This window comes from Candida oxycetoniae (assembly GCF_023343755.2).
Source record: "Candida oxycetoniae strain CBS 10844 chromosome Unknown scaffold34, whole genome shotgun sequence".
NCBI classification, from domain to species: Eukaryota; Fungi; Ascomycota; class Pichiomycetes; order Serinales; family Debaryomycetaceae; genus Lodderomyces; species Lodderomyces oxycetoniae.
The window spans coordinates 166,086-178,764 of record NW_026055490.1 but is presented as its reverse complement, the minus strand read 5'-3'; the positions used below and the strand labels follow the sequence as shown (position 1 = coordinate 178,764).

General features: G+C 36.2%; 3 protein-coding genes across 3 annotated transcripts; 2 read left to right on the top strand and 1 right to left on the bottom strand. All coding sequences in view use genetic code 12, as the record gives it.

The window, feature by feature from the left end:
* Positions 1–1,194: 1,194 nt before the first annotated feature.
* ASM3 (Asm3p) lies at positions 1,195–3,330 on the top strand (the record flags this gene model as incomplete). Its single annotated transcript, XM_049326317.1, has 1 exon — positions 1,195–3,330. One exon carries the CDS (start codon positions 1,195–1,197, stop codon positions 3,328–3,330), a length of 2,136 nt encoding a protein of 711 aa, XP_049178178.1.
* Positions 3,331–5,160: 1,830 nt separating this feature from the next.
* Positions 5,161–7,452, top strand: TUB2 (beta-tubulin; the record flags this gene model as incomplete). Its single annotated transcript, XM_049326316.1, has 2 exons — positions 5,161–5,172; positions 6,151–7,452. 2 exons carry the CDS (start codon positions 5,161–5,163, stop codon positions 7,450–7,452), a joined length of 1,314 nt encoding a protein of 437 aa, XP_049178177.1.
* A 331-nt stretch (positions 7,453–7,783) lies between these two features.
* On the bottom strand, positions 7,784–11,603 carry KGF56_004835 (RIC1; the record flags this gene model as incomplete). The annotated part of the gene is made up of 2 exons (XM_049326315.1): positions 7,784–8,206; positions 8,418–11,603. 2 exons carry the CDS (start codon positions 11,601–11,603, stop codon positions 7,784–7,786), a joined length of 3,609 nt encoding a protein of 1,202 aa, XP_049178176.1.
* Between the last annotated feature and the right edge of the window lie 1,076 nt (positions 11,604–12,679).

The following is a 12,679-nucleotide window of genomic DNA, read 5'->3' as shown; positions in this document are numbered from 1 at the left end:
CTGGTTTGCTTACAAAACATGTGGCTCTGCCATTCTTCCCTATCCCTATACATTCGGACTACTAATTTTAGACATTCTAATTCTAAATTCAGATATGAGGTAATACTTCTTCTCTTATCGTATTCCCTATTCATCAACACTATGAGATCTCCAAAGTAGTACTAATGATTTTTCTGTCGCTAGTCAGTGTTGGTGTAGTTAGTGTGCTCTATAGTATATATCACTTACTCTATCTACACTCTATAGACTAGTCTTCCTTTCGATTAGTCTAGTCTCTCTATCTACTCTTTCTATCGACTAGATTCGCTTTGCTCATTTAGTCTCTTTTTTAAACAATATTTTAGTTCCTTTTCAACAATATGGGATAAAGCCTTTTTTTCCCCCTATATACCCCTAAGTTCATTACAAAGCAATGCAGTGGAAAACCAAACCACGTGTTGATATATGGACATCTAAAGCAAATTTTCAATTCACACACGGGTTTGATCTACTCCAAACTGAGATCAGTGTACTTCATATGGACAACTCTAGTGTTGATTTTCTCATCTACCGGCTTTATCAGAGAACAGAATTAAAAAAAAAAAAAAGTAAAAATCAAAAAGAAAAAAGCCAATTACTTTACTAAACCTGTAGAACACTATTAATGTTGCATTCCTATCTATTGTTCTCAAACAATAGATATCATCTTACATTTTGGTTAAACGATTAGTTTAATTAGATTGACTAATTTGTTTAATTTTACAATAATGAATGAATTTGCGCACGTGTGCTTGTTTTGAAATAGGTCGGCTTCAACGATGAATAAGATGGTTATCCTCGTATTATCGGGCCTGTAAAGCAATTATGGTTTTTTGCGCCTACCAAAATTATGGTGATGATGTTTTCCTTGTTACAAAAAAGAAGAAAAAAAAAAGTTTCTTTTCAAATTATAACACCTAGTTTTCTTTCTGCATGAACTTATTGTTCAATGAAGGGGGAATATCTCTCTTTTGGAATATAAATAGATATTGATAGAGCCATCATTTATCTCTGAAAAAGCCTATTTGTTGTCTTTGTTCTTTTTTGTTCTTTCTTCTAATAATACAAATCACTTAGGTGGGATCTTTCACTAAGGGGGTATTACTTTGTTAAGGGGATTTTTTTTTATTTACCTTTATGTCAAAATAGCTGCAAAAAAAAAAAAAAAAACCGTTAATGCTACCAATTTGTCAACTCTCCTTCCTTTGGGTGGTGTCTAGTGTTGTTGTTGTTGTTGTTGCTTATACTGTTCCAGGGTATGATTCGTTAAGGATTCAATCTTCAATTGCCAAAAGAGGTAATCTTATTGACCCTGTTTATGAAGATTTATCTGCCCCTGAAATCGATTTCATCAATTCCCATTTGTCTAATCTAACAAACTCGACTGGTTCGAAATGCGACAAATGCAAAAAAAGAATCAAATATGGAAAGTCCTTGATTGAGGAGTTTCCAGATAAGACTCATTTGGTTAGTTTGTTGCTCTTCAAATATTGTTTAATCATTAATAACAATACAGAGAGCAAATGTGACAATAACGATTTTTTCGTTTCTACAGATTCGAAAAACTTTGAAGAGTTTGACCAAGACTACGACTCGGGTGTTGCTTCTGGCGTCCTGGTCAACTTTTATGACAACGACTTTATTCAATTATTGAAGAATTTTAACGTATCTAGTGATTTGGATTTAGAGTACTACTGCTACTTCAAAGGTAAAGGTGATTGCGCCTTACCTGAAACAAAAGATGTTGATGAATTTTATGGTGTTCAAAACTGGTGGCCAGCCAAAGAGCCAAAACACTATTTCCAGCCAAACTATACAAACAACACGGAAAAATTTAATGTTTTGCATGTGACAGATTTTCATATCCAATTGAGATATACTTTGGGTGCTGAAGCTAATTGTACATCGACCCCTTGTGCCTTGCCTGAATCCTACAATAAGGTATTGCCAGATGCCAACTACAACTTTACAGATTACTATAAAACTTTCCACCCCAATGAATCCATTGCTGGGTTATCATTTTACCCCGATGCCCATTATAATGAAAACAATACATATATAAAAGGTGAGTATTACGATTTTCCAAAGTATAGAGGTTGGAACTGGAAAAATGTCCCTGCAACTAGCTTTGGAGCATACCTTGCCGACTCACCTGAAGTTTTAATGAACAACTCCTTATTAGAAATTGCTCGGGCTAATGAGGAAAAACATTTCGAGTTTATGGTGTTTACTGGTGATTTGGTTGACCATGATGTGATTCATTGTTCACCTGCTGTGACGAAAGAAGCCGAGATTAGATCATTTAACTTGATGAAACATTATTTGAACAATATACCAGTTTTGCCTTCGTTGGGTAATCACGATACTTTCCCGTATGGCCAAATATCGCCCTTAAAATACGATTTCAACAACTCATACCACTGGAACGAGGAGTTGATGGCCGATTTATGGATAAACAATGGATGGTTTAACGAAAGTGATAGAAATGAGCTCAAAAGTCACTATGCTGGATTTTCATATGTGACTAACCGTGGATTAAAAGTTATTGGCTTAAACTCAAACTGTTATTATCAAAAGAATTTGTGGTCATACATTGATATTTCAACAAATCCCGATTTATTTGGTCAATGGGAGTTTTTAATTGAGGAATTATTAGAAAGTGAAGCAAAAGGTCAGAGAGTTTGGATAATGGCACACATTCCTGTTACGGATGCGGATACATTACCTTTACAATCACGTATATTTGGTAAAATAGTGGAGAGGTTTTCACCTTATACCATTGCAAACATTTTCTACGGACACACACATCAAGATCAATTTCATATTTTATACTCCTCCAATACGAGTCAAACAGCTGAAGATATCATCAATATGTCCTGGGTTGCGCAATCAGTTACCCCCTTAACAAACTACAATCCATCGTGGAGATATTACGAGGTTGAAAATGAGAGTTTCAATATCATTAATGCCTACAACTACTACACGCATTTAAACGAGACATTTGTTAATAACGGAGAGGAGCCAAATTGGCATTTGGAGTATTCTGTTCGAGATCTATATGATCCTGAACACAAGTGGCCTGAGTATGCACCATTGAATGGTACTTTTTGGCATGAGAATGTTCTTTTGCAATTGAAAAACGAGTCAAATATAGAGTTTAATCAGTTGTTTGCCGATATGCAATATAGATATGGACCTGGAGTACCAAAATGTGCAAATGGTACAAAAATTTCCGACAAGTGTTTTAATGGTAATTACTGTGTTATGGGGAATTTTTACAGTGACGATTATCTAAAGTGTTTGAGAAAGTAATGAGGAATAGCAAAAAGGGATGGAGTGAAGCGAGAAATGTAAGTGGAAATGTAAGCGGAAATGTAAGCGGAAACGTCTAACTGGAAACGGTAAGCAGAAATTGTAAGCAGAAATGGTAAGCAGAAATTGTAAGCAGAAATGGTAAGCAGAAATTGTAAGCAGAAATGGTAAGCAGAAATTGTAAGCAGAAATGGTAAGCAGAAATTGTAAGCAGAAATGAGTTTTCTGATATATGGATCAGGGGTTAGAGGTTATATAGTAGATAATGAATACATTTTGTTGCCAATATGATAGAATATTATGTAAGATATTGTTTTATACAATTGGCTATCAAGCAAAGCGAGATAATCTATATCGACACTATCGAGCAAAGCGAGATAGTGGAGCACATTAACAACTCTCTCCTCAGTCTATCGACACTATCGAGCAAAGCGAGATAGTGGAGCACACTAGCAACTCTCTTTTCAGACTATCGACACTATCGAGCAAAGCGAGATAGTGGAGCACACTAGCAACTCTCTCCTCAGACTATCGACACTATCGAGCAGAGCGAGATAGTGGAGCACTAGCAACTCTCTCCTCAGACTATCGACACTATCGAGCAAAGCGAGATAGTGGAGCACACTAGCAACTCTCTTTTCAGACTATCGACACTATCGAGCAAAGCGAGATAGTGGAGCACTAGCAACTCTCTCCTCAGACTATCTCGCTTTGCTCGATAGTCTATATCTACACTCTCATCAGACTATCTCACTTTGCTCGATGGTCTATATCTATTCTCTATAGACTTTATCAACCTGTTATACAATCTCTATCAACCTGTTTTAACGAAACTATGCTAGTGTAGTAGCATCTCTAACATCCTAAACTTTTTTACAAGGTAGAAAAAATACTAATCTAACTTGGACACACTTGACTACATAAATTTACATACCCATATTGAATAACAAAGCAGTTCAAATGGATAAGTGATATCAAAAAGACTAAATATCCAATAAATATATAATCTATGGAAATTATAGACATTAGCTTATCAATGCAAAGATGCTTCTCTAGCAACACTATTGAGCAGAGCGAGATTGGAGCACACCGACAAACTGCCCTCGAGAACGAAATAGTGGAGCACACCGACAAACTGCCCTCGAGAACGAAATAGTGGAGCACACTGACAAACTGCCCACGAGAACGAAATAGTGGAGCACACTGCGTTGTCGCTAGTTAAGCCTTCCCTTTTCATCACGTGACCTTCCTCCTCTTTATCACAAAACATAAACAGCTACTCCTCTACCATTAACTACTCCTTTACTGTCAGCTACTCCTTTACCATTAGCTAGTGAGCAGCACTTTGTAGCTTGTTACAAAACTATCTCGCTTCCCTCGATAGTGTTGCTCTATAGTGAGCAGCACTTTGTAGCTTGATACAACACTATCTCGCTCTGCTCGATAGTGTTACTCGATAGTGTTGCTCGATAGTGTTGCTCTATAGTGAGCTGCACTTTGTAGCTTGTTACAACACTATCTCGCTCTGCTCGATAGTGTTGCTCAATAGTGTTCCTTTACCATTAGCTAGTTCTTCACCTTTGCATTCCTCACTTTATTTTTTCACGTGACCTTCCTCCTCTTTATCACAAAACATAAACACTAACAAAAAATTGAGAAGGAATTTTTTTTTTTAAGTTACAACAAAATATTCGTGTTTTTGAAATCTTTCTTTTATATATATCCTGGGTTTGAGAACAGTATTAATCGAATCGAATTCAATCTTCCTAGGAGATTATCTCACAATCTATATAATTCATTCACATCTTACTCATTTATCAATAGGGAGTTATGAGAGAGATTGTATGTAAAAATCATGACAAATGTTTGACGACTCGTCTATTATCCAGATCAAAAAAAAAAAAAACAATTAATGAGATATAGATATACAGGGGCATATACACACACCTTGGTCCAAATCAAATCCAAAATCCCCCCTCCCCCCCATCCCCGGTCCATTATTCCTTTCGCCAAATAGTTACTAAACTGGCAACTTGACAACTTAAACTGACAACTTGACAACCTGACACCTAACAAATTTTTTTTGACGCCTTTTAATTGTTTTGGACACACGAGTTTTGATTGTTTTTTTTTTGTTTTTTTTGATGCTCTTTACATTTTCATTATTAGTACTAACATAAATTCTTTTAGATTCATTTATCAACTGGTCAATGTGGTAACCAAATCGTACGTTATTGCTTTTTTTAGTGTGACACTAAGCAACACCATCACTATTGGGCAACACTATCGAGCAACACTATCGAGCAACACTATCGAGCAACACTATCGAGTAACACTATCGAGCAGAGCGAGATAGTGTTGTATCAAGCTACAAAGTGCTGCTCACTATAGAGCAACGCTATCGATCGAAGCGAGATAGTTTTGTAACAAGCTACAAAGTGCTGCTCACTATCAAGCAGAGCTAGTCAGAGATGTAACAAGCTACAAATTGCTACTAGTCAGTGTTGTATCAAGCTACAAATTGCTACTAGTCAGTGTTGTATCAAGCTACAATGTGCTACTAGTCAGTGTTGTATCAAGCTACAATGTGCTACTAGTCAGTGTTGTATCAAGCTACAATGTGCTGCTCACTAGCTCGCTTTGCTCGCTAGTGTTGTATCAAGCTACAATTTGTTGCTCACTAGCTCGCTTCGCTCGCTAGTGTTGTATCAAGCTACAATTTGTTGCTCACTAGCTCGCTTCGCTCGCTAGTGTAGCTAGTGTCGCTAGTGTCGCTATTTAAAAACAACTTTCAACTAACATGGCCATTTTTTTTTCTAGGGAGCAGCATTTTGGGAAACTATTTGTACCGAGCATGGTTTAGATAACAATGGAAACTATGTTGGCGATAATATTTTGCAAAAGTCAAAATTGGACGTGTATTTCAACGAGGCAAGTTCGGGAAAATATGTCCCACGAGCAGTTTTGATTGATTTAGAACCTGGCACTATTGATAATGTCAAGACATCAAACATTGGTAATTTATTTAGACCTGATAACTATATTTTTGGTCAAAGTTCTGCTGGCAATGTTTGGGCCAAGGGCCACTATACTGAAGGTGCAGAATTAGTTGATTCAGTATTGGAAGTCGTTAGAAGAGAAGCTGAAGGGTGCGATTCCTTACAAGGTTTCCAAATCACTCACTCCTTGGGTGGTGGTACTGGTTCTGGTATGGGAACTTTATTGATTTCCAAAATAAGAGAGGAGTTCCCCGATAGAATGATGGCTACTTTTTCTGTTGTTCCATCGCCAAAGGTTTCCGATACCGTTATTGAACCATATAATGCAACCTTATCGGTTCACCAATTGGTGGAAAACTCAGATGAAACATTTTGCATCGATAATGAAGCTTTATACAACATTTGTCAAAAGACATTGAAATTGCCACAGCCATCATATGTCGAGTTGAACAACTTGGTATCTTCAGTCATGTCTGGTGTTACTACCTCGTTACGTTATCCAGGTCAATTGAACTCTGATTTAAGAAAGTTGGCAGTTAATTTAGTTCCTTTCCCAAGATTACATTTTTTCATGGTTGGTTATGCGCCTTTAACTTCAATTGGCTCTAAATCCTTTAGGTCTGTTACTGTTCCTGAGTTGACCCAGCAAATGTTTGACTCTAAGAATATGATGGCGGCGTCGGATCCTAGAAATGGCCGTTATTTAACAGTTGCTGCGTTCTTTAGAGGTAAAGTATCGGTTAAGGAAGTCGATGATGAAATGCACAAGATACAAACTAGAAACGCAGCTTATTTCGTTGAGTGGATTCCAAATAATGTTCAAACCGCGGTATGTTCTGTTCCTCCTAAAGATTTGGACATGTCTGCTACATTTATTGGTAATTCTACTTCAATTCAGGAATTGTTCAAGAGAGTTGGTGACCAATTTAGTGCAATGTTTAGAAGAAAAGCGTTCTTGCATTGGTATACTTCAGAAGGTATGGATGAAATGGAGTTTACTGAAGCCGAATCAAATATGAATGATTTGGTAAGTGAGTACCAACAATACCAAGAGGCAAGCATTGACGAAGAAGACTTGGACTACCCTGATGAAGCTCCAATGGAAGAAGCTGTTATGGAATAGTGTATGTCAAAACCTACCCTACATCAAGAATTTTTTGCTCCAAAAGAAGGTAAAGTTAATAAAGAAAAAGAAGAATTAAAAAAAAAAAAAAAAGTCGAGTTTTCTGTTGAATGTTTTCATTTCTTAGTTTAGGTTTCCCTTTGTTTTATACCCTATACACTAGCTAGTGATTTAGTATCCTGTCTCTATCATCTTGTAGCGTGTTTGCCCTATATTAATGTTTTATTGAAATCAGCTTGAAAAGTCGTCTTTAATTAGAATTTGAGAAAAAAAAAAAGAAAAACAGCTTGGAAAAGCTAGTTAGCTCGTCACCAGCACGATCTGTCTTTGTTTAATTCCCCCTCAAAAAATTCTTTACAAAATCGTGTTTATCTACTGTGTTATATGCGTTTTGATCGTTGAAATACCTCATTACATGGCATTGTTGTTTCCAGAAATTTACCAACTCTTGAAACTCCATTTGTCCCTTCATGTATAGGATATTGTTCACTTCTAAATCATTCATAAACCTTTGCCTTTCAAACTCTTGTCTTATCTTTGTCTTAATACTGGAAACAGGCATATCCAACTCATACAAATCAGCAAACTCTTTAGAGTTTCTTATAAATCTGCGATACAATTGTAAAACTCGGAGTCTCAATTCAGGTGCCGTTGCAGAACGGCGCGTAGTTTCGGCAAACTTTGTAGCTAATGTCATTATCCAAAAGTAGGTGGGGGGTAGGCGGGACGCAGTGTAAGCTAATATATAGACGTTCTAGCCGGTGATATCAGCTCTAACTGGTGAAGTTATTCCGTGATATCTCCTAGTGCCAGTTTTTTTTTTTTCGGCACTTTATGACAAAAGGTGCAAATTGGTTGGTTCATGGTTGTATACAGGTCTTTGGCTGCGAAAAAGGAATACAATACAAAAATAAGAAGGAGGATATGGTAAGATATGGTAAGGATTGATTTACTATATTTCATACAATTTCGGCTCTTACTTGTTTTAGGAACTCGCCAGATGGTTCTAAGACCTTTATAAACCTAGAAAGTTCAAAGCACCAATCCCATTTGCCTGCCTTTTCAAGCATTTTCACTATTTTAAGAATAATACGTTTATCAAACTGGTTTAATTGTGCACTTGTTGTTGTGGTGGTGGTGGTCTCTTCCACCAGCTCTCCGTCCGGATCTCCATCCGGATCTCCGTCTGGATCCCCGTCTGGATCCCCGTCTCTCTTGTAGTTTAAGTAAACTATCAAGTAGTTGTAGCATAAAGCAACATCATCAAGTTTAATCAATCGGTTCATAAACTTCTCGGGAGTGGTGTTTATCACGGTAAAAAATTTCTCCCAATATCCAGCTTCAATCTTGCGCAAACAATTGATGTATATGGATTCTGCATTATCGGTGAATTCAATTAATTGACATAATCTTTTCAAGGCTAAAGATGGCTCTTCGTCAGTTAAATGTTTAAATAAAAGTAGTTCCATACAGAATTGGAAGTTTTTAAATAACTTATATTTGTTATAGGTGCTCTGCAAATCCCCCTTGTGCAACAAATCAAACTCAATGAAATTGTTAAGAATGAGCTTATGCACCACTTGCTGTTTCACTATGAAACTCCCATTGGGATTGTGAGTGTTGATTGTCGTGTTTTCCAATCCTATTAAATTTATTGATTTTGTTAGAGACGCTTCAATTGACACTGGTTGTATATTTTCGCTTTCAATAACAATTGGGGTCAACGTAGTTTCTTCTTCTATTAGCTCCTCCAGCTTGAAGTGGTGGTGCTTATTAGATGCCTTGTCAACCATTTCCTCGAGTTCGTAAATTAAAACATGCTGTCCATTAAACATGTACACAAATTTCGTTGCTTCTTGGAAAACAATAGTTGCAAACTTGAAAAACTCAATTGTTGAACTAATCCTTATCAAATCGTACATATTATTAGCCGATTTTGTTCCATTGCTAGATTTCTCACTAAGTGATGACGTTGATGTTGATCGACTCAGGTTTTTGAGCAAATACAAATCCCCCGACCGTAAAAGAAATATAAAATGTCTCTTTTGTATCATGCTGCTTTGCACTACATTGTTTAAATCTAGTTTGTGTCGAAGCGATGCAAGATGGATCGTTCTACTAACGGTGATGAATATCTTGTAATGCTTTGTTTCAGAATTCAATTCCACCGTTTTGTTCGTCAGTAATTCCAAAACTATTATCTTATGGTCGCTAGTTAAAATAACAACTTGTGAAGAAGTGTCATCTTCTTCAACTAGCTGAATATCGATAAAAGTGCTTTTAAAATCGTACTTCCATAATAGTAATTCGCTGCTAAACACCAAATCTTCCCCACCCATCCCATTCTTGGTACGAGATGTATCCAAGACTATCAACTCATCAATTAAATGTTTCTCTCCCTCTCCAGCTACATTGTCTTTGTTATTGTCATCATAATGATGATGATGATGATGATTATCAATATCATCGTCATCATCGTCATCATAATTATCATCACCCAAAGTATGTTTGTCTTTTCGATTAACTATGATTAAATAATCTTGAAACCAAAAATGATTTACAATATTCATCAGCTCAACAAAATGAGTTTTAAAGTTGAACCAGAGTATATGATTAATCAATCCGCCAGTCTCAAACGGAGTAGATACCGCTAAAGAGTCCCCGTAAGATGTAGCCAATTGGCTTATTTTGCTTTTGGAAAGTGTCAATTGTGCATTGTTTGTAGTTAGGGGACTATTGGAGATGTAGTTGTCGCGTTGCCGTATAAGTTTCTTGAGTCTTGTAGGAATAGGGAACCTGATAAAGTTCCGATAATCTTGAATTAGTGTCAAATATGCTTGATCATAGATAATTCCATTGTTGATATTGGAGAGAGCAACAAAGTATAGTTTCCTACCATCCTGGGAAACCACATAGAGCATGTTCAGGTCCTCTGAGATGTGAATCAAACTTGCTTTCAAAAACTTTTTATTTTCATTATCATCATCATTTAAGGAGTCTTCTAATTCATTTGACACTTCTCGCGTATCGAAAAGAGTGTTTCCAAATTTGCTAACAACCTTCCAATTACCCGTTTCTTCCAAGAATATAAAAAAATCGCCACATATTGACCACCTAATAACTACATTTGTATTTGTATTTGTATTTGTAGTTGTAGTTGAGATCGATATTGTTTTCAAAAGGCTCATGGTCATTGTTTCCAAAGCTAACAATCTAAGCGTGTTTCCACATTTTGCAAGACAAAAGTTAGCCCTTGGATTGAATTTTATCCATTCAAACAGATACTCACGTGCTATCAAATATCCCCTAATTTGATCACCATCAACAATCTTCAAAAGCCATATTTCCTGCTCCTCATTTTCGATGATGAAGTAATTGAAATACTCATTATATGCAATGTATCTGACACGATACTTGAACCAGTCAAACTTTGTCAAGTCAATCAACTTGCTTTCAAAATTGGAAAGATCCACCACTTGCAAATAGTCTGTTTTAATTTCTTCGTTTGAATCATTGGCAAAGTTGAAAACGAATAGATTATGAGAGTCTGGTTGTAGCCAGACTTCTTTTCGAGTCGCAACTCCAATTTTCAATATCTTGTAAACTGACAATTTTACAGCTTCAACTTCATAACTTTCTACTTCGTCACTAATCGCATTGTTTTGAAAGCTCTCCACGTTTTCCAAATTTGGCACTGTTTCTTCATTGCCGTGGATAATTGCCTTTGTTGCAGACCGAATAAAGTTTGTAATTGAAATCTTCAGTGCAGCTTCACTCAATGGGAAACCCAGCTGTATCAATTCCTCATTACTATTATACACCGTAAACACCGAACTTGAATAATCAATTTTAATTTGATATATTAGGAGGAAGCTCAAGTCTGTTAGCACATACAAGTTCAATACAGTTTGTCTCTTTAATGAACTCTCATTGATGAGTTTCTTTATTGCTTTTATATTAACACCGTTGTTTTCAATCGATGCTTGATTTCGGACATGGTACGTTAATGGTAATAGATTATACAGGTTATAAATGTATACTCCTTTCTTTGTTACTAATGCAAATATCAGACGAAATTGAACAATATCTAAAACCACGTCGTCACCATCCAAGTCAATATCAATGGAGAACTTGGGACACCCGTTTATCATTGGTCTATTACTACTACTACTACTACTTACCTTTATTCATTTATCTTAATTTTCTTTTTTCAGTTTTTTTTTTTTCAAGAAAGTTTAACTTCGCGAAAGATTTGAAGAGTAACTTTACCAAAGCACCGGGTGAGAGGGATTTATAGGTTTTTCTTATGTTACTATATAAGAAGTCACTTTTTGGCATATAATGTTGTGTATCGGGGTATTTTATTATTGTGCATTGGGATATTTAATTATTGTGCATTGGGGTATTTGTTGTTTTGGTAGATTTTGCAATCGTTTTGGCTTAAAGGATAAAATTTCGCAGCCATTTCAAATAAAAAAAATGAAAGTCGGACATCAATATCGAGCAGCTACAACACTATCGAGCAGAGCGAAATAGTGGTGCAGCATATAGCAGCTTGCTACAACACTTAGTAGCTTGTTACAACACTATCGAGCAGAGCGAGATAGTGGTGCAGTACTTAGCAGCTACAACACTTAGTAGCTTGTTACAACACTATCTCGCTCTGCTCGATAGTAGTGCAGCATATAGCAGCTTGTTACAACACTATCTCGCTCTGCTCGATAGTAGTGCAGCATATAGCAGCTTGCTACAACACTATCTCGGTCTCCTCAATAGTGTTTCATATTGAATGATGAATCACTTGTTTGACCAAGAGCAAAAAAAATTCACCAATCGGGCGAATGGTCTAGTGGTATGATTCTTCGTTTGGGTTAAACTCACAAATATCCTGAGCATTAAATTTCGAAGAGGCCCTGGGTTCGATTCCCAGTTCGCCCCAATTTTTTTTGTAGAGGCAATGGGTTCGATTCCAGCTTACTCCAACTATCTTTTTTTTTCTGTGTTTGATTCCAACAATTTTTTTTTCTGGGTTCGATTCCAGCTTGCCCCAATATTTTTTGAAGAGGCATTGGCTCGCCCCCACTATAACTATTTCCTTTTTTTTTTCCCACTTTCGTAATCAATAGATATCCTGATTTTAACAGGTTTTTTTTTTTTTTTTTTTTTTTTTTTTTTTTTTTTTTTTTTTTTAATTTTTTTTTTTTTTTTTTTTTTGTATTGGGAAGAA